The following is a 26594-nucleotide window of genomic DNA, read 5'->3' on the forward strand; positions in this document are numbered from 1 at the left end:
CAACAAAACAGCAGGTTTGTTTCAATAGTGCAAATAACAGACATCAAAAGGAAAACTGCAGTGAGCATGGTGAAAAAGTGAAGTGCATGTCATGCCTTAAAAGGAGAAGACAATGTTCACATGAAAGGAAAGAAGACTGTCTCACTTACCAGTTCATTCTTGAAAGACAAATAGCATGGACTGATTATGGAAGTGTTTAGTAACCCATATATTTTTGAATGTGCCACAACTAATTTTCAGAATCTATATGCATTTGGTAGACTTCATACCATGCACAGCTGTAGTACACACTTCAATATTTTCCATGAGGTCAAGGAGTTAATGCAGAGCAGTTGAGTGGTGTGAACAGTATGGTATTCTGCATCCTTCAGAAACAAACTAATGTATATCACATGATGTCACCTGCTCTAAGTACTTAATTGAATACCTTTGCAACAAAATGATTTACTACATAGATGGGCTGTGGAACAACAAAACCTACAACAACAGGCAGCTTGGGAGCTTAAGAATAAAGCTTTGAAATGGACCAGTTTCCACGTTCACCATCTATTTAGGATAAAAGAAACTGAGAGTAACTTATTGGAATTCAAGAGCTTCAATGGCTGCCAAAAATCAGAGTCAGATTTTGATACATATTGAAAGCAAAACCTCCCAGCCAAAGACCCAGTAATATCATAATTGGTACTGTGATATTGCGAAGTTAACTTCGTACATGGTGGTACTCTCAGTGATTACAAGCCTACTGGGACAAATTCTGCCACTGTCATATAGAGCAGTGACGTGATAACATCTGTTTCATTTAAAACGCCAGATTCATGGAGCATAATTCATGACAATAGCATACATCAACTTGTGTAAAAATGTCACACTTCCAGCTCTTGACTTCTGGATTCAGGAGCTAGTAATCAGGTCACTGGATTGGAAGTACCAGGAGCCTCTAGTGCTGAGAACCTCAAAACAATGGAGAACATGTTAGAGCCCACAACAGATGAACCTTTGGCACACAATGAGAGATGTAATGCACTCTACTCCTTGCAAACACAAAATACTAACAAAACTGCTTTTTTGATGTCAACAGACCTGAACTAGATACATGATGTAGAAGGCAGTGTCAGGCTAAGTAGATGGGAGGCTACTACAATTCTTCGAGCAGCCATGAGATTTATAGCATGTGTTGCAACCCAAAAAGAAAGACAATTGCTTTTTCAATGCCACCGGCAGTTGGTCACATTTTCAGTACAATAAACTCCCTACAGATATTAAAGACCTCTGCAATTTTCTCAGACAAGTCTTTACATGCTGGAAGGAAGTCTTCGATTGTGAACAGATGTATGAAGATTTTGCGAAGGCCCATGTACAAGTCTGTTTTGACCACACCCTAGCTTCAGATACGATATTTCCATACAGTATATGTCTAGTAACAACATTAGATTGCAGCAGATCAACACTATACTCCCTGCATTGCCAATGAGTGAGCTGTGCAAGATCATAGAGGAACTGGATGTTGATGTACTAGTCCAGCAACCATACATGTGCCTTGCTGACATATGTGCTGTCAGTAGTTGGGCACCAGAGTGCCAAGGCAGCAATCATCATTCTTAATCGGAGATACCTTGTCACTAAAATAACACAATTATGCAGTGAGCTTGCTGTAATAGTGGAGATGTGTACTGCTCAGTGCAAGTGTATTATTACCTACAGGGTGTTTCAAAAATGACCGGTATATTTGAAACGGCAATACAAACTAAACGAGCAGTGATAGAAATACACCATTTGTTGCAATATGCTTGGGACAACAGTACATTTTCAGGCAGACAAACTTTCGAAATTACAAAAGTTACAATTGTCAACAACAGATGGCGCTGCGGTCTGGGAAACTCTATAGTACGATATTTTCCACATATTCTCCATGCGTAGCAATAATATGGTGTAGTCTCTGAATGAAATTACCCGAAACCTTTGACAACGTGTCTGGCGGAATGGCTTCACATGCAGATGAGATGTACTGCTTCAGCTGTTCAATTGTTTCTGGATTCTGGCGGTACACCTGGTCTTTCAAGTGACCCCACAGAAAGAAGTCACAGGGGTTCATGTCTGGCGAATAGGGAGGCCAATCCACGCTGCCTCCTGTATGTTTCGGATAGCCGAAAGCAATCACACGATCATCGAAATATTCATTCAGGAAATTAAAGATGTCGGCCGTGCGATGTGGCCGGGCACCATCTTGCATAAACACGAGGTGTTTGCTGTGTCGTCTAAGGCAGTTTGTACCGCCACAAATTCACGAAGAATGTCCAGATAGCGTGATGCAGTAATCGTTTCGGATCTGAAAAATGGTCCAATGATTCCTTTGGAAGAAATGGCGGCCCAGACCAGTACTTTTTGAGGATGCAGGGACGATGGGACTGCAACATGGGGCTTTTCGGTTCCCCATATGCGCCAGTTCTGTTTATTGACAAAGCCGTCCAGGTAAAAATAAGCTTCGTCAGTAAACCAAATGCTGCCCACATGCATATCGCCGTCATCAATCCTGTGCACTATATCGTTAGCGAATGTCTCTCGTGCAGCAATGGTAGCGGCGCTGAGGGGTTGCCGCGTTTGAATTTTGTATGGATAGAGGTGTAAACTCTGGTGCATGAGACGATACGTGGACGTTGGTGTCATTTGGACCGCAGCTGCAACACGGCGAACGGAAACCCGAGGCCACTGTTGGATCACCTGCTGCACTAGCTGCGCGTTGCCCTCTGTGGTTGCCGTACGAGGTCGCCCTACCTTTCCAGCATGTTCATCCGTCACGTTCCCAGTCCGTTGAAATTTTTGTGTCCTTTGGTTACATTAAACCTCCGTTGAAAACTTCGTCTTGTTGCAACAACACTGTGTTCTAGGCAGTGGAATTCCAACACCAGAAACATCCTCTGTTCTAAGGAATAAACCATGTTGTCCACAGCACACTTGCACGTTGTGAACAGCACAAGCTTACAGCAGAAAGACGACGTACAGAGTGGCGCACCCACAGACTGCATTGTCTTCTATATCTTTCACATCACTTGCAGCCCCATCTGTTGTTGAAAATTGTAACTACTATAATTTCGAAAGTGTGTCCGCCTGAAAATGTACTGTTGTCCCAAGCATATTGCAACAAACGGTGTATTTCTATCGCTGCTCGTTTAGTTTTTATTGCCGTTTCAAATATACCGGTCATTTTTGAAACACCCTGTACATATACATGTAGTGCTCCCATATGATTGATTCATACCCTGACAAATTAAGAGCTGCAGCATTGTGCAGTCATGATGCACATCACGTAATAGGGGCTGGTGTGAATGCAAAGTTGAGGCTTTGACATAGATGAAGGACAGAAGAATGTGGTGTAATGCTGACAGACATGATCCAAGAATGGGACATGACCGTGATCAATAAAGAAGATCAGCGTAGCAAATTCACAGATAGTACCATTGCAGAGACAAGTATAGACATTATCCTGGCAAATCTGGATGTGGCTAGTAAGTTTATATCCTGGGAGGTTGAACAACATATGACCACTAATGAAAATAGTGTCATAACATTCTGTATCAGAGCAGTGACAGTAAACTCTAGAAATACTAGCAGTGGTAGGTAACCAGAAAACTGGGATTTGAAGAGAGGAAATTGGAATGCATTTGTTGGTGAAATAGCTTCTTTAAACTGAGACTATTTACCTGAAAACATAGATCTCTGGATGAATGCCTTTACTGAGTTATTGCAGCAGATGCAGGCAAATCACATCCCAAAGAGGTGATATTGAGCTATTCCTCAGACACGTTGGAGTGGGGGAACAGTCAGAATTGCGCAGAAAAGTCCGTAGCACAAGGAGGAGTTACACCAGTGTTCATGAGGGAGGAACCAAAGAGATAGAAAGCTGAATATATACCAGCATCTGAAACAAAGATATAGTGACTGTGGGGTCAACCATACAAACTTCTAAATGACAAAATTACATGTATAAAAGGGCAGTGCATTGGTGGATCTGTCATTTGTACTCAGGTGAGTCATGTAAAAAGGTTGCTGACATGATTATGGCCGCATGACGGGAATTAACAGAAGTTGAATGCGAAATGGTTGTTGAAGCTAGACACATAGGACATTCTATTTCTAAAATCATTAGGAAAATCAATATTCTGTGATCCACAGTGTCAGGAGTGTGCCGAGAATACCAAATATCAGGCATTACTTCTCTCCACACACAACACAGTGGCTAATGGCCTTCACTTAATGACTAAGGGCAGTGATGTTTGCATAGAGTTGCCTGTGATAACAAACAAGCAGTACTGCTTGAAATAATTGCCAGAATCAGTGTGAGATGCACAACAAATGTATCCATTAGGACACTGTATTAGGAGCACCAGTGTTTGCATGGAGATGTCAGCTCTAACAGACAAGCAGTACTGCTTGAAATAATCACCAAAAACCAGTGTGGGACATACAACAAATGTATCCATTGGGACAGTGCAAGGAAATTTGATGTTAATGGTCTGTGGCAGCAGACAACTGATGTGGGTGCTTTTGCTAACAGGACATCACCTGTAGCACCTCTCCTTGGCTCTTGACCATATAGGTTGGACCCTATACGACTGGAAAACTATGGAGTGCCCAGATCAGTCCTGATTTTAGTTGGTAAGGGTTTGAGCGTGTACAGACCTCACGAGGCCATGGACCCGTTTGACAACAAGGCACTGTGCAAGCTGGTGGCGACTCCATAATGGTGTGGGCTGTGTTGATATGGAATGGATTGGTCCTCTGGTCCAAGTGAACTGATCATTGACTGGAAATGGTTATTTTCGGCTACTTGGAGATCATTCGCAGCCATTTGTGGACTTCATGATCCTAAACAAAAATCAAATTTTTGTGGATGACAGTGTGTCATATCAGCAGGCCACAATTGTTTGCAATTGGTTCAAGAACATTCAAGACTATGCCAGCAAATGATTTGGTCACCCATATTGTCCATTGTGAATCACATGAAACATTTATATGACATAATGAAGAGGTCAGTTCATGCACAAAATCCTTCACCAGCAACACAATTATGGACAGCTATGGAGGCAGCATGGCTCAGTTACTTCTGCAGGGCACTTCCAATGACTTGTTGAACCTGGCATTATGCCAGGCAAAAGGAGGTCCGACATGATATTACGAGGTATCCCATGATTTTTTTCACCTCAGTGTAAGGCTCCCACCATCCTGTCCATCCTTTGCAAGACCAATGGAACAATGACAGTTGACTGAAGAAATTCCACCAGATGTTTATCAAACACTCTTTTTGCCATATGATTCTGCAGATACAGACAACAACCATCAGTCAGTGCCACTTAACTAGATGAATTCTGAATATAGTAACAGTGCTGTCCTACTCCCATTTGCTCAGGAAGAAGTAGTGGTAGTGATAGCCATGCTTAAATGTAGCAAGGCACTGGTCCAGATGGTACCTGCTCAGAAGTGATACAGAAATTAGCTCCAATCATAATGCCATCCTTAACACATCTGTTGAATGAAGCATTGGGACAGGACAGGGTACCAGAGACTTGGATATCTGTATGTGCGGTTATCATAAAGATCCCACAGACCCAAAGAGCTATAGACCTGTATGTTTAATTAGCAGAAGTTCACGAGCATCTACTCTGCCAGTATCTTCAAGAGCACAGAGAGCTCCAGCATCTTGGCATGTCAGCTTGACTTACACAAATAATAAATGGTTACATGACAATATTAATCAGGCTCTTCAAATTGTAGACAGAGCAAACAATAAATATTATGCTCCAACTGAGAATAATTTCCACAAGCCTCACTTTGTGCATTTTTTTAAATAACTTCCTTTTCTTAACACATATTGTTCAGCTTCCTCTAAAAGTCTTTGCAGCTGGCTTTTACAAAACTGGCTTTATTCCATACTTATAGAACAGAGAATACAGCCCATTTTTGCAAAACTTACCTCATGCATACATTGGGGTCTTTTCACAACCCACTTTATGCTATGTAGTTTGCAAAAGACATGAGAGATTTTGCTGAGTTTTCTTATAATTTGTTTAATGTGCAGTATCTGTCAGAAAAAGTACTTTTCTGACTGTTTAATGGAACTTCTGGAACAACTGTTTTGCTTGGGGGTAGGTGGCAGGCTGTATTACTGTGCATGAAAAATAAGCTGACAGTTGGCACAATGGCTGATGGGAGCTCCCATTAGCCACTGCACCCGGTGACTATTTAGTTTGCACGGGTAGCATTAAATTGCATTTGTTGCTGATAGCTGTTATTTGAGCTGGTTACCAGTTACCTCCATTTCATGAAAGTAAGTGCAGAAGACTAGACTTGTGGTAAATAATCAACATGGAAGGTGATGGTGAATATAATATTCGTGTGATTGAAACACATGGTGAGCATGAAAGAAGAGAAACAAAACAATCAGACATCTCCAAAGCAAAATCATCTCAATATTCAAAGAAAATTTCAGTGCCTGATATTGACTGCTGGCATGCTGAAAGGCTTAAGGCAAGCAACCATGGAAGAAAAGACTATCTCTTATGCTGACTTATCATATTTCAAGGTATTATATTTGTCAGGAGATAAGAGCAAGCAAGATGCATTGTTTCTGTCGTACATGGGTATTTGACCACCAGCTAGATATGTTGTTGATCCTAATGAAGCTAAGGCTTCTAAATCAATGTCTATCAAGTATAAGATAAAACTTTGAGATAGATCACAAGTACCAATGTATGGTTTATCACAGGATTGCTTAACCCGGATTGTTCGGCACTGTCAGGAACGTGGGACAACACTAAATGACTGAAGAGATGGCTCAAGAGCAACTCAAGCTGACGTAGTTATGACCCTACAAGTGAAAGAGCACATTCTGAAGTATAAGTATAGAGAGAATTGTTGTAGTGGGGGTGAAATGAGAAGTCATATTTGCCCTCAAGTTTAAATGTAAATATGAGGGAAAATTTTTGGAAAGAATAAAGACAAACAGGTAATAGAAGCTGTTCCATGTCAAAATTTAAGACAATGTTTTATAAGAATTTTAATCTTGGCTTTGGTGATATATGTTCGACATGCAAGGGGATTTGACTGAAAATAAAGGTCGCAGAAACCGAAGAATGACAGGAAGTGTGTAAAACTAACAAGTTCAACAACATCATGACCAAATACTCTGAAGGCACTGTAAAAGTTGTCTTTGAAATGCAACAAAATCAACCTCTGCCACACCTTCATATTGTCGGCGTCTTCTACACATCACAGGTATTGTTCTATAACCTGATTGTGGTGATACATGAACCAGAACAAGGTACTGATAACATTTTTCAGTATACTTGGTGTGAAACAGAAGCTGGATGAGGTGCAAATGAAATCACATCTGCACAGTTAACATTTCCTCCTACATTATTAAGAAGAGAGGACTAGAGATGTTGGTAAGAGAGGATTGAAACTTGAGCTTTTTCCAGACTTGTGTACGAGCCAGAACAAGAATTATATACTGCAATGTATGCTGGCACATTTTGTGGAACACAGTACAGTGTTCTGTGAACTTAACCATTATTTTCTTATTCATGGACATTGTTTCATTCTCCAGGATCGTGTATTCAGTAGAGTTGAGAAGGGATATCAGAAGAAAGAAGAGAACATATCACTTTGTCAATTCTGGAAGATTCTAGCGAAGTTTGGGAAGGTACTGGTGTGGGGAGAAAACTAGTCTTCCTACAACTTCAAATGGATTTCTAAAGAAATATTAAAGTCCAACTTGCCTTGTAAAATGGTGAATTTATTGGCCATAATTTACAGACAAACCAACAGTAAGATTCAGTGTGCTGTTAAAACAAGGCATTTCTTTGTATCAGAAGTATGTCGGGATGTTTTGAAGAAGAACATTCCTTCCGTCAAAGCCATGAAATGTGCTGGATTTATTCTGAAGATAAATGATATTATTGCAGAAAAGCAGGAGGATATAATGAAGCTAATGTGTTTCCTTACCATTCCTAAGAATGCAGCAAGTTTCTGCAATGACATACTCTCTGCAAGTGATGAGGAATATGAACATCATGACAGCTCATGGAGAATTTATGAAGAGTCCTCTGAAGTTGCGGAGAAGAGAAAAAAGAAATATTATTTTAAAACTTTAATCTAAAAATCAGACATTTAATGTTCAAGTATCACTGATCTAGTTTGAAAAAGAAAGCTGTTTTCCTGCTTCCAGCAGTTGATAAACTATCAAAAATTTTATGCATGTGCAAAGACTGTCTTAAAATATATCCAGAAGTGTACCAAATTTGTTAATTGTAAAAGAAAGAAATCTGTCTAAAGTCGCTTGTTAATTAAATAACTGCTTCTCCTGCAAAAATATGTCTTTTTGCATAAAGCAAGTTTTCTTAAAATGGCCCTCAATTATGATCAACTTTGCAAGTGCATTCAATAATAATTTATGGTAGTCTATGATGTTCAGTCACGTAAGAAGTATTCAGATGCTAAATTGCCTTTATATAAGTTTCATGGGCTACTGTAAGAGTCACACAGTTGAATGGTTTGCTGGGCAGCATGTTGTTGTTGTTGTTGTTGTCTTCAGTCCAGAGACTGGTTTGATGCAACTCTCCATGTTACTGTATCCTGTGCAAGCTTTTTTATCTCCCAGTACCTACTGCAACCTATATCCTTCTGAATCTGTTTAGTGTCTTCATCTCTTGGTCTCCCTCTACGATTTTTACCCTCCACACTGCCCTCCAATACTAAATTGGTGATCCCTTGATGCTTCAGATCAAGTCCTGCCAACCGATCCCTTCTTCTAGTCAAAGTGTGCCACAAATTTCTCTTCTCCCCAATTCTATTCAATACCTCCTCATTAGTTATGTGATCAACCCACCTAATCTTCAGCATTCTTCTGTAGCACCACATTTTGAAAGCTTCTATTCTCTTCTTGTCCAAACTAGTTATCATCCATGTTTCACTTCCATACATGGCTACACTCCATACAAATACTTTCAGAAATGACTTCCTGACCCTTACATCTATACTTGATGTTAATAAATTTCTCTTCTTCAGAAATGCTGTCTTTGCCATTGCCAGTCTTCATTTTATATCCTCTCTACTTCAACCATCATCAGTTATTTTACTCCCCAAATAGCAAAATTCATCTACAACTTTAAGTGTCTCATTTCCCAATCTAATTCCTTCAGCATCACTCGACTTAATTCGACTACATTCCATTATCCTCGTTTTGCTTTTGTTGATGTTCATCTTATATCCCCCTTTCAAGACTCTGTCAATTCCGTTCAACTGCTGTTCCAGGTCCTTTGCTGTATTTGTTGGAATTACAGTGTCATTGGTGAACCTCAAAGTTTTTATTTCTTCTCCATGTTTTTTAATTCCTCCTCGTAATTTTTCTTTTGTTTCCTTTACTGCTTGCTCAATATACAGATTGAATAACATCAGGGATAGGCTACAGCCCTGTCTCATTCCCTTCCCAACCACTGCTTCCTTTTGATGCCCCTTGACTGTGCACTGGGCAGCATAAGATAATAAAAGAAAATTATGAAGGTCTGTCCACAGGGCTCGATATGTGGACCAATATTTTGGGAATTCACAATTGAGCCATTGTTGGAACAGTTGGATGGGACTGATGAAGCAAATGGAATTGTGGCTGATGCTGGTGATATCTTGTATCTTGTTGGTGGTGTCTTGAGATCCCAGAGTCAAGCTTGAAGAAAATCAAATCATGTGCTCTGAAAGATGCAGGAGTGGTGCAGGAACAACAAATTAGCAGTAGCTAAAAATAAATCTTTATATGTGCTGCTTAAGGACAAACCCATCCTAAATGAGAATTCAACTTTTAGACCAGAGAACAGCCTATTTTTGAGAAGCACTGTATGCAGTTATTTAGGAGTTTTCTCAACAACAGAAGAAACTTCTCAGCTCATGTAGATATGGTTTGCCGAAAGACTTCCAAAATCATGCTCAAAATTGCCAACACTGGCACTGCAACATATTCTTCAAGGCTTTTAACCTTTGAGACTTTTAAACTGTACCACAATGAAATACTGATTGTCATTGTGGGCTTTGCAACAAGTACTGGGCCCCACCGGCTCCACCTGGTGGTACAGCCACACTAAGACATAGGTATCCGTGAGATGTTCTCTGAAGGATGATAGGAGTATACAGTACTAACCAGCAGAGGTTCTGCTCATTATTCTGGGAATATGTCCCACTGACATCACAGTACAATATCTTGCACAGCATATTGGTTGCAGCGGGATAACATGAAGTATGGGAAATTATGGATTCCAGAGTAACTAATAAGTTAGATCTTCAAGACTAGACACTCAATGAATGGTAGTGGGATTGGCAAAGTGGAAATACAGGATGCCCCTATAGAGTCTCCTTCTTAACATCATAGAGATACTGAATCATATTGTCACCAGCAGAGGTATGGACACTTTATGACAGGACACAACTCTTACCTACAATATGAACATAACATAGGAAAGAGGCCATCAGCATTGTGTGGCTGTGGTGATTTACAATTTCCTGATCGTGTGGTGTTATACTTGCCCACTGCCAAGTGGAAGCTACCGGATTTGACCCCTCCCCCGTCATGGTGAAATTACATACCTAATTAGGAATGCTGACACTTCCAATTACTTAACATAGACATGAACAACATATCTAGGAGTGAACTAAACAAGTTCATAACATCTATTAGAAACATAAATACATGTATGAGACACATCAATAGAAGAGAGGGGATGAATGAGAAGGAATATGTAAATTAGGGGGCAGTTTGAAAGGATGGTGGTAATGCTGATGGTGAGGAAGAGACTCACTGCATACCAGTGAAGTGTTGGGTGGCAACTGTAATTTAGTTTTAATGCAAATAAATTAGTAATAATAACTGTGATCACTCCATATTTCTACCAATTCAGTGAACAACAGGATAATTAGTTAAAGACAGCTGAAGTGTAGGCTGTTTTCCTACTCTGCACAGGCAACACTCGATGTACTGAGATAGCTAGAGAAATTTACATAAGAAATAATATAAAACATTTACATCTCTTACTTTTGTTTCATTGCTTACCTTCATTTTACTTCCTTCCTAACTACTTATGGTTTCTTTGTATATACTTATCAAGTTTTATTGTATAATTTAGTACCTTAATTAGAGTTTTGAAAAATGTATTCTATTATGTAGAGAATTGTCAATTTTCTGATGTACTGTACGACTTGCCTGAGACATGAAGGAGACCAGTTTAGAAGGCTACAATAAAGAAACAAGTAAATAAATAAATAAAATAAATCACAAGATGAAAACTATGTTGGCAATATATGCGGCGTATTATTATCTTGTTCATGAACGTACTGTTACATTTGCATGTCATTATATCCACCCAAGCCTTCATTTTAATAACACAAAGCCTGATCCTACGTACCAATAGAATAAAAATAGTGGCCACCTGTACAGAAAGTTCTACTGATTAATTTGCTCACTAAAATGTCTTTATGACTCAAAAGTATTTCAAGGTAAATGTGGACTGTTATGAATAATTCACACATTCAATTAGCTTTTCTAATTGTGTGATAATGAATTCAAGATTTTTAAATGAATAGATAACATGAATGTGTGATTTTATGGACTTCTACTGATTTCTTACTATATATTTAAATTTTCAGGTGAAGACGAACAGTGCTTATCAAATAGTCTTGCTCAGTTCTCTGCAGATTCAGAAGAATTCAGTGCTAATATCAGACATTATCCAGCCAAAGATGACGAGAAACCTTACTTAGCTTTTGTGGGAAATGGTGTTTTTGGCTTGACTGTAGATCCAGCAAGTCCCGTCTATATCAAGAGTGGGCGTACATTATCTTTACCTGCATACTGGTTTCCTATAGTGTCAGTTACATCACAAGCAGAAGCAGCATATGAAGCTACTGTTGTTCACTATACCACAGGCATTGTTCACAGAATTCAGTGTTTGCCCCAAGGAACTAGTGTGTCTCATCAGTATTATGCACATAGGACATTGCCGAACGTCTTCGTTCAAGAAATAACAATAAACAATCCAACGAATGACATACAGTCATTCAGTCTGCGCCAGGGGACATACCTTAATTGGCCTACTGCAGTGTCACATGTTGAACCGTAAGTCAAATCAGTTTATAGAATTTTAATTTTTAGGGATTGTGGTTTGATATGTGCTACAGCTTAGAAGTGTTTGTAGTACAAACACCAGTGCATCCTTATTCTTGTTGAGTACCAATTTGTGTAACATCTGCAGTGTTTTTCTGGTCCTTTCAGCCAAATGGAATTTTTGAGTGTTCATCTGCAGTTACTTCTAATATATGTGCTGTCTTTATTTATGTTGTTCAGTTGAAATATTCATATGGACATTAGAGGAAAGAGTTATATAACTTTGAAATCAATAACACATGGTAATTAAAATAATACTAATAATGTCATATGGTACATGGCCTGGTGCAGGTCTTTTATTTGGATGCCACTTTGATGACTTGTGTGTCCCTGAGCCAATGGCACCCTGTGTTCCTAGACAGTCACCCATCTTAAGTACTAAATGGTCCCCATGTTGCTTAACTTCAATGATCAGGTGGATCAGTGTATCCAACATGGCAAGGTCATTGGCAACACCGTAAATAAAGGCAATTGATTGAAATATTGTGATCTATGGCATTTTTTAAGTAAATAGCATTTATCATAATTTTCTTATATCTCAGCTGAACATTATTACTGTCCCCTTTCATTAGTGCAATTATTATCTAAAAAACTGCTAATAACTTAAATCACTCTAACACAACTCATACTAGTAAACTATGTAGTATAAATTCTCAAAACATGTATAATTTAGTGAAAGAAATATGGTGGCTATTATATAATTGCTTTTAGTTTGAAACCTGTTGTCATTAGTAGATTAACTTATGTGCTCTTTGCCAAGTACTTTCTTTAATACATAGCAGTTTTGACTTTTGTGGGTTGTGGCTGTCTGCAGATTACTAAACCGAAAGTCTGGACTTCAAGCTGGTATGTCTTTATATTTGTTATTGGACTTGTGACTTTCAGTTCTTGCAATACTCTGTGCACATGAAAATTGGTAAATGGAAATGCTGTTTGAATTTCATAGTAAATTGTAAGTCAGTCCATACTGGCTGGGTGATGAGATTCACTAGGTAAGGGTGTATCATCTCCAATGAGATCACACATGGTAAGATACTATGGCATTCAGACTGACCTTTCAATTGAAGGTAACTGCAATCAGTTTCTGTAGCTGTTTTGTAATATCATTCTGTTTATTAACCTCAGATTGGAAGAACCTACTTTGACTAATCCTTCTTAGAACCTGTTTATGAGGGTCATTTTTAAAGTTTGTATCTTTGTGTAGAAAACAGAAAACAAAAAGTGAGGTGCCAGCATCAGTGATGGACAAAGCCACTCATAGGTTTATGACCTCTGCTTGCTCACTGATGGCTGGATCAATGAAGACATTTCCATTACCTTCCGGTAATGATGAAATCTGCTGTAGCACCCTGGGCAGTGTCAGTGGTACCAGACTCAGTCATCGTTGCCAACCCATGTGGTGAGATTTACAGCCCTGATGCAGGTTATCAGTTGGTGTCATATGGCATTGACGGTGACAGCATAGTTATAGTGGTGTACATAAGAAGACAGGTGGTGAGGCAGTGCGCAGTTACAAGGAGCAGTGTACCACGTGATAATCCAGCCAATAGGGTCATTCTGCCATGTTTGTCTGTAGCACACACATTAGGGTGCTTGCAGAACATTTAGCATTGATTTTCATATTATTTTATATTTGATGAGGTTCCTTAGCCACTATAGTGTTCATTATGAGTGAAATGAAGCAAATCCAGCAAGTATTATATTAATTAGTGATGACAATAGTTTTCAGAGCATATAAATTCTGCTAGGCAGAGTCAGAAACAGAAACAGTGGCTGGGTGTAGTGCTTATGACTGTTACCAGTTGTGAGGGTATACAATGACTGGAGTTTGAGGTATTGGACAGAGGCAGAGGGCACCCTAGCACTGCCACCAGGTATTCTCTGTCTCTCTCTGTCTGTGAAGATTTTTATTGCCCTGCTGTCTTCTTAAGTGCACATCGCTGTAACTTTGGGTGACACACTGTTTACGTTTTTGGATGGTGAGAGCATGTCTGCTTTTCATGTTGCTTTAGACTGTTTGGTGCTGTGATGCCACGATAGATGTAGATTCCCTCCTCCTCAGGAAGGAAACCATAGTGCCTGAAGCCCACTTAGGATTGTGCCTGAATGTAAACTATGTGATCAAAAGTATCCAGACACCTGACTGAAAATGACTTACAAGTTTGTAGCACCCTCCATCGGTAATGCTGGACTTCAGTATGGTGTTGGCCCACCCTTAGCCTTGATGACAGCTTCCACTCTCACAGGCATACATTCAAGCAGGTGCTGGAAGGTTTCTTGAGGAATGGCAGCCCATTCTTCATTGAGTGCTGCATTGAGGAGAGGTATTGATATCGGTCAGTGAGGCCTGGCATGAAGTCGGCACCAAAACACTCCAAAGGTGTTCTGTAGGATTCAGGTCAGGAATCTATGCAGGCTAGTTCATTACAGGTATATCATTGTCGTATAACCACTCCGCCACAAGCCGTGCATTATGAACAGGTGCTCAATCGTGGTGAAAGATGCAATCACCATCCCTGAATTGCTCTTCAACAGTGGGAAGCAAGAAGGCGCTTAAAACATCAGTCTAGCCCAGTGCTGTGATAGTGCCATGTAAAACAACAAACCCCTACTTGAAAAACACGACCACAACATAACACCATCGCCTCCAAATTTTACTGTTGATATTACACACACTGGCAGATGACATTCACTGGGCATTTTCCATACCCACACCTTGCCATCGGATCGCCACATTATGTGCCATGATTCATCACTCCACACAACGTTTTTCCACTGTTCAATCGTCCATTTACACTCCTTACACTGAGCAAGGCATTGTTTGGCATTTACCGGTGTGATGTGTGGCGTATGAGCAGCCACTTGACCATGAAATCCAAGTTTTTTCACCTCTCGCCTTACTCTCATAATACTTGTAGTGGATCCTGATGCAATTTGGAATTCCTGTGTGATGGTTTGGATGGATGTGTGATGGTTTGGATAGATTTCTGCCTATTACACATTATGGCCTTCTGGCAGTCAACAGATGAGGTCAGCCTGTACGCTTTTGTACTGTACGTGTCCCTTCATGTTTCCACTTTGCTATCACATCATAAACAGTGGACCTAGGGATGTTTAGGAGTGTGTAAATCTCGCGTACAGACTTATAACACAAGTGACACCCAATCACCTGACCACTTCATAGTCCGTGGGTTCCGTGGCACACCCCATTCAGCTGTCTCACAATGTCTAATGACTATTGAGGTTGCTGATATGGAGTTCCTGGCAGTAGATGGCAGGACAATTCACCAAATATGAAAAACATATGTTTTTCCGAATACTTTTGATCACACAGTGTATATTCCCGGATGTACTTTCCTTGATGGTAAATTGCCAGATGAAACTCAGTGAGTACCTGTTATGTTTTTGCTGCAACAAATATAGTAGCATCTGAGGTTGCATTCTATGCAGCACATCCATAGGACTGAGACTATTTACATGTGAGATCCTTTATGTGTCTAATAAGTGTTTGTGCTGCCTCTGTAGTATTGTTGGTTAGGACTTCAAGTAACTAATGTTTGAATGTTGTTACCAGTTGTTCCACCTTGACATTCAGTTGTGGGTTTAACGTTGAATATGACAGGTGAGTGATACCATTCCTATTGCACAACTCCCGGAATGGTCAGAAGCATTGATAGTTGGCAGCCCTCATATCACCAATATTTTGCCTACAGGAACTATGTCTTCATTTGTTGTGCTGTGCTTGCCTACTATGTATTGTTAGTTTAGGAGTGCATGGAAAACTATCAGCCACAATAACCTAGCGCAGTCTGTCATGTATCCTCTCCGAGGTATATTTGGCTGAACTGATGGCAGAGAATTCCAAGCATAATCAGACATACTTGAACTGTTGCACGAAAAGTCAGGATTTACTTTAACAAGTAAAATCAAGACATAATAGAATTTCAGTCACTTGGGTATAGTAGTACCTTACTGTGGCAAAATCAAACATATGCTGTAGGTTCCATAAATTCTAAATACAAAATGATCTTAAACTTAGTTTTCAATATACATTTCCAGCACCAGTTGTAAAGGTTCTGGCAAAACTTTGACATGAACATTGTTTAGAGTTGCTATCATATTCTGGTGAGTCAATTCAACATCTTCAAAATGCACCCCATTAAGACATATTTGAATTTGGGAAAGGGCATGAAGGCTCCTGGGGTCAAATTAGATGAATATGGGGAAGGACTCCACAACTGTTATCCCTGTGGCCCAGGAACACTACTGTCGGCTAGAAAACAGCAACAAAGAATAAACATGCGCCATCATGTACTGGAAACAGGTTATAACCAACTGCTAAAAAAACTGTTAGTAAGGAAAACTTCATTCTACATAGCTCAATTTGTTTGGAGAGTAGCACAAGTTGTTTCTTGTGCAAAAATTCGATCTCAGAACTTACTGAACTGACAGTATAGAACTGACCAGGTGTTAATAACACCATTGAACAGACAATCTAAATATATTTATTTGTTTATTTAAGCTGATACACAATTTGAATTGAAATAGGAGCAAGGGTTGATCTGTGCTGTCATAATTATTGTACAATGATAAGACTGGAGTGCCATATTGACAAACATCGGTGGATGATTTGCAAAACAACATGTAAAGTGTAACAATATTTTAAAATTTGTTTGCAGACTGGTCATTAGTGTTTAGGAACCCCTCTGTCACACAGCTGAGTGTGATACTACACAGCTTTTGGAATCAACTTTGCATGAGAGTTCATTTTCACCATAAAAATTGTAGTTCCTTGACTGCTTTTCATGCAGAATTTGGGTCTTCAGTGCATTTCTTTGATATGGTTCCAATATATTCGGTGTATGCTTGGAAATGATCAGTTGATTTATGCAGTCTGTGTACATCAACTTGTTTTGTTGTGTGATTGAGGTGCCCTCTAACAGCTGTTGTTGGCAACATTTGATGAGTAAACCACATTAGGATGAAAGTTCTTGAAAAAGATGTGTGAATTAGCCATGAGAACTTGGTTTTTCTCAACAGAATTAGTATTAGGACTAACTTATGATGATGATGATGATGATGATGATGATGATGATGACAGAGGGAGTCATTAAAAGCTTGAGATTGAGAACAAATTTGATGTTCCAAGAAAGCTGTGAAATAACCGTGTTAGCCGTAGTAGTGGAGCCCATATTTTGTGTAATAGCAGATCAAGAAATATGTTCATAAATATGGAACCAAAAGTGGTGAAATATGTAAATAAATAAGTAATGAAGCAATTATATATAAAATCACAAATTTAAGTTTTTGCTAGAAAATGTAAGTTCACAGGCAAGCTAGTCAAAATTAGTTAACTTATACTACAAAGTACAGAAGTACAAGTGTCTTTGTATTGAATCATTTAAGTCACACTGGAACAGGATGCACAATTAATTATAATTTACTTTTCCAAATGTTGCGTTGCCATGCACAGTCTTCTGTCTGACAATATGTTTCTATAAATAGAGAAAGATTGCTTAACATTGCAAGAAGTCGGTGGTGCATATTTATACAGAGAGGTTGTGCTAGGAATTAAATTCTCATGGGATTTTACAGTTTCACCATTAAATAAGCAGGACAAAATAACATAATTTGGGTAGCCATACTTCTCATTTAGTACAGATTGAAGTTCACCGGCATCTACATCACCCGCTTCACCTGGTACAACACTGACCTTCTGAACTGCATCTTCCATTATTCTCACAGCCTCTTGGAGAGCATACCTGAAGTCTCCAGTATCTTGATACTGTCAGGAAGTCAGCTGAAGTGACTTGCAATATATGAAACTGAACTGAGCAGTCCAGAATTGTTGAATGCTGTCGAGGATCCACTCACAGATACTGCAGGATAAAAAGAAAAGTTCTCCAGCACTGACTTCACAGCTTCAAAGTGTTTACTTTATGAAATCACAGATTCAAGTCATGTTACCCACCTTGTTAACACTGGCTCCAGAGGCAGAGATATATCAGGTAGCTACTCTTTGTAGTATTGCACCTGATAAGGACATTTGAAGATAACATTCTTTGTTGCTGATATTGTATTTACTTCTGGGAACTGATGTCTAACTATCTATGCCACTTGTTGCAATGCATGAGCCATACATGTTACATGCACTAAGTTTAGATAAAATACGTTAAGCGATTTCCCCACTTTTACCATGTATGGTGCTGCATCTGTGTACATCCGTAGGACTCTCTCTTCTTTTACACCATTTGGCCATAGTATCTTAAATCCCTCACTAATGAATCTAGCAACTGTTGGACTACTTGTTGCCTATGAAAAGCTTACAATAAATTAAATAGGGTTTACATGCAGTATAAGAGACCAACTTGCTCACGATTAGCGGTGATATGGCATACAGCATCCGTCATCTCATCAGTAGGAATCTGTGTAGGTGATTTTCCAATGTCAGTGCTGATTTTTTTCTACTACGTCAATATATCAAGAATCCAGGTAATTCCTCCTGAGACTGGACTCATTGAAGTGTTGTGATTGCAGTATTTCTGCAAGAAATGTTTGAATTCACAAACCTGAAATTTGGCAACCAACACAAAACAAAGTTATTTGAAAAAAAAAAAAAAATGTTCCAGAATATGCTCCTGACAACCAATATAAAACTATGCTATATTTTATACTATATTTTTATAATATGTATAAAACACAGTTATTTGAAAAATTCACTAGTAGATGATGTAGGTTGTCCCTACAACTGGGTATGTAGAACCTGCTTCTTTGAAGAAACCTATTGCTTATTCCCAATATGTAGATTGCTTTGTACATGTTGTTCAATTGAGATTTCACTACACATCCTATACATTTAACACAAGTTTGGTATAGGACTGTTTTACCATCAGTGGCTGAAGCACTGTCAATAGAAATCCATGTTTTCAACTTTGATGACAATGAAGACACATGGTTAACGTGGATGCAACTGTGTTACACATTGTGAAGCATTTGAGAACAAGAAAGGAAAGCATTTAAAATCAGTAATCACTGTCGGCATCAAATTTGTGTAATTTATCCTCGAGAGTAACAAGGTTGAGAACAGAATGAGAAAACTTAAACTTTTTTTCCTTTCTTGATTTATAATGTTAATGTATGAGATTCACAAAAATGTGTGATAATTGCACAGTAGTATTAAAATATGTAAAACTATATAGTATAGTGTCAAATATGTATTATATCTCAAAATATGTAAAAAATGTGAAATTTAAAGCATTGAAATAAGTATCCTTTCAGTGTAATTTGTTGAGATTTTAGTTTTTCTTGTAACTACTTATAAAGGAACAGAATATGTAATTACATAAAATCCAGTCTCTACTCATTACAAGCTGTCAGTGATAGGAAGAGCAAATTCTGAAGAATATTGTGGAGATATAAGTAAATTCATTGAAAATCATGCTTAAAAGAGAACTATAAAACTATTAACTCAGCACAGAAGAAATGAAACTGCTCACATTGCTGAGGAATTATTTGAGGTGAGTTTCAGTTATGTTGTACACATGACACGTTTCATTGAAGTGGACCAAGATAGTGACCGTGACAGTGGATGACCTTTCAGTTGTGTGCCAGGTTCGTTAAAATCAGTCAAAGCTTACAGTGGATGGAATGTTTGCTGCAGACATGTTCTTGCACTTTGTTCCAAGGCAAAAATGGTCGATGTCCTGCACAGTCTCATGGAGAATGACATGTAGAAATATTTTGAATCATGAAAGGAATGATGTAGGTATTTTTGGACTCAGGGGGTCCTACTTTAAGTGTAGTAACCACTAATAAAATTCGTTTGGGAAGTAAACAAATTTGTATTGTCAGTCTCAGCTATGTAATTATTTTGCATCATATTTATTACACAAAATATGTCATCACAGCTGAAGAATATGTTTGTGGTAAACTGCTCATCCATGCCATAAACTTGATTGATTTTGTTGAAACTTGTTGCAAAGTTCAAAATTTCATTTTTATGCAACCAGGGAACATATACACTGCCATTGGGTGGGTAAAAAATGGATAAGTGTGTATTCTCATCTATACTTTTGCATTTAAATAAATGGTAGATCTTTTAACCTCTGATATGCCTTTACTTTATTGTAACAAATTATACCTTGCCTTTTTTGAGTATCTTTGATGCACAGGTGCCATGAAAAAGTATACTTTCATAGCATTCAGATTACAGTGCATAAACCAATGTTATGACATTTAAGCTCCAGTAAATTTAATCATACATGGCATGCTCAGCCCTGCCTGTGGTGTTTCAAATACTCTTGGAGTTTGTTAGTTCATCTTCCTCTTCCTGTTTGGAAAATTTGCTATTTATGAGCCTATTGTTCACACTCAAATATCCTGTACAGCATATAAAGTCCATATTATGACATCACATACCACCATGTTTCATGCCCACATTGTTTTTCTCAAGCCTTGTGAACATGGCTTTAAGGGTATGGCAATTTTGTTAATTACTGTGAACTGCTGATACTGCGTATAGTAGCACTTGAAGATAAGAATGGCCTAAAGTTTATTAAAAAAAATCACTCTTTCAGGATACCTGAGCCCTTCAGAGTTCTGTATGAAAAGAGTGTGTGTGTGTGTGTGTGTGTGTGTGTGTCTTATTGCTTCTGAATTTAAGGTAAAATTGCCATACATGTGGAACATGACAACCACCTTCCTCATGACTATTGGTTTTGCACTCTGAATAAGGAAGGAAGATTGAGGTTTAGTTTCCCATCAACAGTGAGGCCATTACAGATGACACACAAATTCAGATTAGGAAAGGATTGGGAAGAAAATACACCATGTCATTTTCAAATAAACCGTATTGATTTTAGTGAGTATAATGCTGTAACACTACATTACTTTGCTCAGTACAACTGACTAGCTGGAATTGTCAGACTTGGTTTTAACGGCATCGTTTAGGGCAAATGGAATGTGTCAACCTGGGAAAAATATAGGCGGTGCGTCATTTGGTGTGTTCATTAAAGAGCCTAGTTCCACATTAGATGGCAGTCACCTATAAAGAAGTGTCATCTAATGTTAAATGGACAGAGCTGTAAGCAGAAAACCTAAATGTCATGAAGGTCTTAAATCTGAATATCTGTTCCATTGTTGAGCACAAGGAAGTGGAATGACCATCTAAAATTTTGATGTGATGCTTCAAGTACTGATTGCCCTCTAGATTATAGTACATTGATATATGTAACATACTGGACAATTTTTGCTGTCAACAGCATTGGAAATTCTAGGCAGTAGCATATATAAGCAGAGTAAGCAACAATGTCAGTTTAAATCTCAATTTCATGTTTGTGAATGCAAAGTGTTGTAGTCATCTGGTAGTCGATTCCTCCACACACCAGGCAGGCCATGCGGGCAACTGCCTCAGGAGAACCTGCATGAGTGGCTGTCATCAGCATTGAAATATTATTCCGTGTACAGCCTGGGCTGTTTACCGTGGAGTTACACATTGCCTCCATAGTATCTGAGGGCTCCAACCTTGCCAGCAGGCAGCATTCCTTTTGCAGCAGAGAGTGCTGTCAGCAGGCCACCGTTTTGCTACACCAGGTCACATGCCGTCGCAGTACCACACAGATTTCATCTGCATCTGACTATTTAAGCCACTGCCAAACTGTGTTAAGTCAGTTATGCCCTATACCTCAAGTCAGCAGTACCAGCAGTTTTGTCCCAGCGCCCCACACCAGCAGATCCGAACCAGTTCATCATGTCAGCTGTCATATGCCAGTGGCAACAGCCCAGTAACATCCTAGGTCTTCACACCACCACTTACTATGACTTTGGGGTTCGTCGTGTAGCCACATCATGGACAGCGTCATTTCTTTTATTTGTAGTTTGTGCATATTCATCCAAGGACATTATGATTGAGTTTTGTTTTGTTAATAAACAGTTATTCTTTGCCTTTGATCACTCCTCAGTATAAGGATACATCACTAAGAATGTCAAGCATGATATAACGTCCTTGCATGCGCTCATTTGAGACTGTCTTGGCCACAACAGCAAAATAAGATGTTACAGCCTTGAATGTTGCATGTGGAGCATTGTGCCCTAGAAATTTAGGTATGATTGGCCTTCTTTTCTGAGTCGACATTGTGTTAAGTTCGAGTGTCTTAAAAAAATAATGACATTGGGGGTGCCAAATTTGATTTTGATGCATCTGATGTATGTTGACAATACATGGTGCTATTTTGATCTGTGTTACTTGCAGGGACTGTTGCATTTATTGGTACATTGATTGTGTGGTTTGAACACCTTGTGTTAACACTGCTGTGGGGACTATGACCCACCCTTGCCAGATTAGGATGCCCTGGTTGTTTTCAAGGTTGGTGGAACCACACCCTTACTGAAACTAAACTACCAAAATTTTCCAGTGATAGCTTTGTAGCCTGACCAATAGCGACACATTCCTTAACCTTCCATCAGTCATGCACAGCTCACAGTTGCTTTAGAAGTCAGGATTTAGTACTCCCATGGTCTGTATCAGTTACTTATTTGTTCACTTTAAAACAAAATATAATTTATTATTTACACGAAATTTGTCGTTTCCTATTTTATCCATGGGTTCGCAAAGTGCCCATATGTTTGGGAATATTTTTGACTAATAAAGGCTGCTAAAGCTCCTCACAAGTGCAGCACAGCTGTGGAATGGGAGGAAAAGGGGCATGCCTAATGGAAGGTTAATATGTGGAAGATTCCTAGATTTAAGCACAAAAAGAAAAGACTCAATTGGTTTCTGTGCTGATTTACTTTGGACTCCAAGAAATGCTGCCTGAGGCATTATATGAGTATATAGACATCCAAATTATCTTTCATCTCTGTAGGTGATGCAACCAGTGATGAAGTTGCATTTTGTAGATGTGCTGTTTACACTTTCACTGTGATAGTATTTGCTGGGTAGATTACCAGTAATGTTTGTGAAATGGTTACTGCTGGGAATTGTTTCTTAGCAGCTGAAGATACTGGTGGTTGTTCATCCACTGTCTCTCTGATAATTTTGCATTAGTTGAGTTAAAGACATTCTTTAGGAAAGCACACACCTGAAACTTAGTCCACTAGTTACAGCTGGGTTTGATTATCAGAGGATTCAAATTTTTAAACAAAGGTACATGTTATATGACCGTAAAATACGTAAATATGGAAAAAAATCAATAACGCATGAAACTAATAATGGCTAGATCAAGTCTCATTTCAATCATTTTTCTTCTCTCTCTGTTCAGTTTGGATACCTCTGTGATTTAAATCTAAAATTCATCAAAAATATGCCAATTACCCTAAATGTAATTGTCATTTTGATAAAAAATGCTCATTGTTTTATTTCTGATTACATATCGCACATAAAAATCCAGTGTACATTGCAAATTTAAAGTTTGAGGTAATGATCTTTCATTATAGAATGTTAATAAAAACTGTTTAAATTTAAAAAATACAAATTAAATTTTTTGCTTCTTTATGTCTTTTACACTACACAGAAATGATCTCAGAACTTGCACCTTTATTTGAAAATTCACCACAGGCGAGAATCAAACCCGGGCTACCCTCATGGAAGCAGAGCATTCTACCACAGAGCCACACAGCCTGTTGGGAAACCTGTCTTGCTTTATGATATCAAAGATGTGTGGAAAACTTCAAAGTCAAGTTTCTTAAGTATCTTTGAGAGTTGCATTGAGCTGCTCTGCATGATTGATATCAGGTTCCAGAACTTCATGTACCTTAAATACATGACCTTCTATCGATATAAACCCATCCAGGCAATAGCACTGTCACCTTTGAGGAATGACTGCTGGTCAGACACATGCAAGGTGCAGTGAGTGTGATGTCCTGATGAGCTTGGCAGAGGGCTGATTATGATGGGCTGATTATGATGGGCCGTAGGCTTGACACAAGCATTTCGGAAGCTGCACGAATAGTTGGATGTTCAAGGAGAGTGTCTTCAACACGTGGCAAAACCATGGTGAAATCACGTCCAGACATCATGGCGTTGAGCGGCCACCCCTCATTACATATGTCAGATTTTGTAGGCTAGGCAGGCTGATAAAACATGACAGCCAGTGAACTGTGGCAGAACCAACATGAGACTTTAATGCTGGGCAGGGTACAAGTGTGTCTGAACACAAAGTGCACTGATGGACTTCCAAAGCCGATGACCCATGCATATGTCATTGTTAACACCATGAGATCGGCAACTACGAGTGAACTGGGCATGTGTCCATAGGCACTGGATGTTGGTGCAGTGGCAGAGCATTGCAAGATCTGATGAATTCTGGTACCTTCTTCATCATGCCAGTGGGAGATTGCAGATCCTTCGTCTTCCAAGAGAACATCTCCTTGATACCAATACCACAGGATGGAGACAAGCTGGCAGCAGCTCCATTATGCTCTGGGGAACATTCATGTAGGCATCCAAGGGTCCATCATGGCCAAGGAGTATTGTACACTGGTTGCAGACCATGTAAGCCCCTTCAGGACGATCATGTTTTCCAATGTCAGTGGCATTTTTCAACAACATAATGCACCATGTCACAAGGCCTGGAGTATAATGGAGTGGTTCGAAGTGAATTCTGATTGATGTGCTGGTCCACCAACTCACCAGGTCTGAACCCAATTGGACACATCTGGGATGTGATTGAATGTGGTGTCTGAGCTCATCGCCCCCTCCCTGAAATTTATGGGAATTATGTAACTTTTGTGTGCAGATGTGGTGCCAACTCTCTCCAGTGACTTACCAAGGCCTCATTGCTTCCTTGCCATGATGTGTTGTCACTGTTATCCATGCCAAAGGTGGACATATATCCATTAGGGAGGTGGTCGTAATGTTCTGGCTGATCGGTGTATATATTAAAAAAAAAATTTTAAAAATCAGAAATCCAGTTGCTGTTTGGCCTCCTTGTAAGCAGCTCATTCTGGACTGGTTCAATTGTCTCTGTGTGCATACATTTAGAGATGAGCTGTGGCTGGTCATGATAATTTGTGATCACAAGTTCTGCTCTTTGTCTACGATGCTAATGGTCATTTCTTTTGTGAACCTGAGTAGCTCTCTGCAATTGGCAAAAGCTTCTAGTTTACCTGAGCATCTCAGTTGACAACTGAAAGTCATCTCATTTATGGAAATGAGTGTTTGGCGTCATGGGCCGGGAGGCCCCTTGCGGGGCAGGTCCGGTTGCCGTGGTGCACGTCTTATTACATTCGACACCACATTGGGCGACCTGCGTGCCAGATGGGGATGAAATGATGATGAAGACAACACAACACCCAGTCCCTGAGCGGAGAAAATCTCTGGCCCAGTCGGGAATCGAACCCGGGCCAGTAGGATGGCAATTCATCAAGCTGACCACTCAGTTATCGGGGGCAAACATCTAATTGATGAAGGCAGGACAATGTTTTCATCGATAAATAACCACCCAAAGCAATCTATGTTTCAATTCTTGTTGGAATTGCATTATCAGTTTGGAACTCTTGGTTGCTTATGATGCCTGCAAGAAGTCCCACCCGAGATTACTATCATGACTACATTTTATTAAAATGAGAAATTTTAGGGCTGTGTTCTGTTATTGATAGTTATTCTTTCAATACCTGTTCCTGTTGGATGGGTGTATTTCACATTTGCAACCTTCAGCACAATCATTTTTGTATCATGGATGATCCTCTTCTTTAGCTGGTAATGATAAACATTTAACATTAAAAGGAAAGAAGAAAGGAATCCTCCTGAGTTGACTAGTACCTAGACTGACAGATGACATCATTGAAATTTCCTGTCATTTTGTTAGCTGTCATCTGTCACTGATTTTCATCTGTGATACTCCTCACCTCCTTGCTTAGCTTCCCTAAATTCAACAGCTTGGCGAGCAGCTGGCATCACTTTGGCACTGGGAAATGGCTGTTGAATGTTGGGGAGGGACCTTGTCCAGAGTACGACAGTGACCTTTGGCACACATGTCAACCATGAATGTTCTGCAGTTGAGTAGGGTGAATAGGATTTTTTTGATGATCAATGCCTTGTGGCCCAATAGTTGTGAAACACTTGTATTATTTCTCCATAGTAGTGCACAATATGTCCAGGGCATCCACAGTGAAAAAGAGACTGGCATGTTGTCCTCTGTCCTTCAAAAAGTCTGCTCTTCTGTGGTGGAGGAGTTGGTTGTACCTCTATTGGTCAGATGCTGAGTTGTCATTATACAGTGGTGGCATAAGTCCGAGTTGGTTGAGTCAGTTCTTCTTGGTGACAGACTAAGGAACCCATGGTAAAACATCATAGCAGCACTGGGGATCATCTGCCAATTAGCCAGCACTCACAGAGTGTTGACAGCTAATGAGAGATAATCCGCAGTGAGGTGGAGAAAATGCTGCAAGATGACAT

The 26594-nt window shown here is 39.4% G+C and overlaps 1 protein-coding gene across 1 annotated transcript in view; it reads left to right on the forward strand.

The window, feature by feature from the left end:
* Nucleotides 1-26594, forward strand: part of LOC126299424 (uncharacterized protein KIAA2013 homolog) — a 199257-nt gene that overhangs the window by 106494 nt on the left and 66169 nt on the right. The window contains exon 4 of the mRNA XM_049991323.1: nt 11683-12151. Coding sequence (XP_049847280.1) covers nt 11683-12151 — 469 coding nt within the window. The remainder of the gene's footprint in view (nt 1-11682; nt 12152-26594) is intronic.

Source organism: Schistocerca gregaria, chromosome X (assembly GCF_023897955.1).
Source record: "Schistocerca gregaria isolate iqSchGreg1 chromosome X, iqSchGreg1.2, whole genome shotgun sequence".
NCBI lineage: Eukaryota > Metazoa > Arthropoda > Insecta > Orthoptera > Acrididae > Schistocerca > Schistocerca gregaria.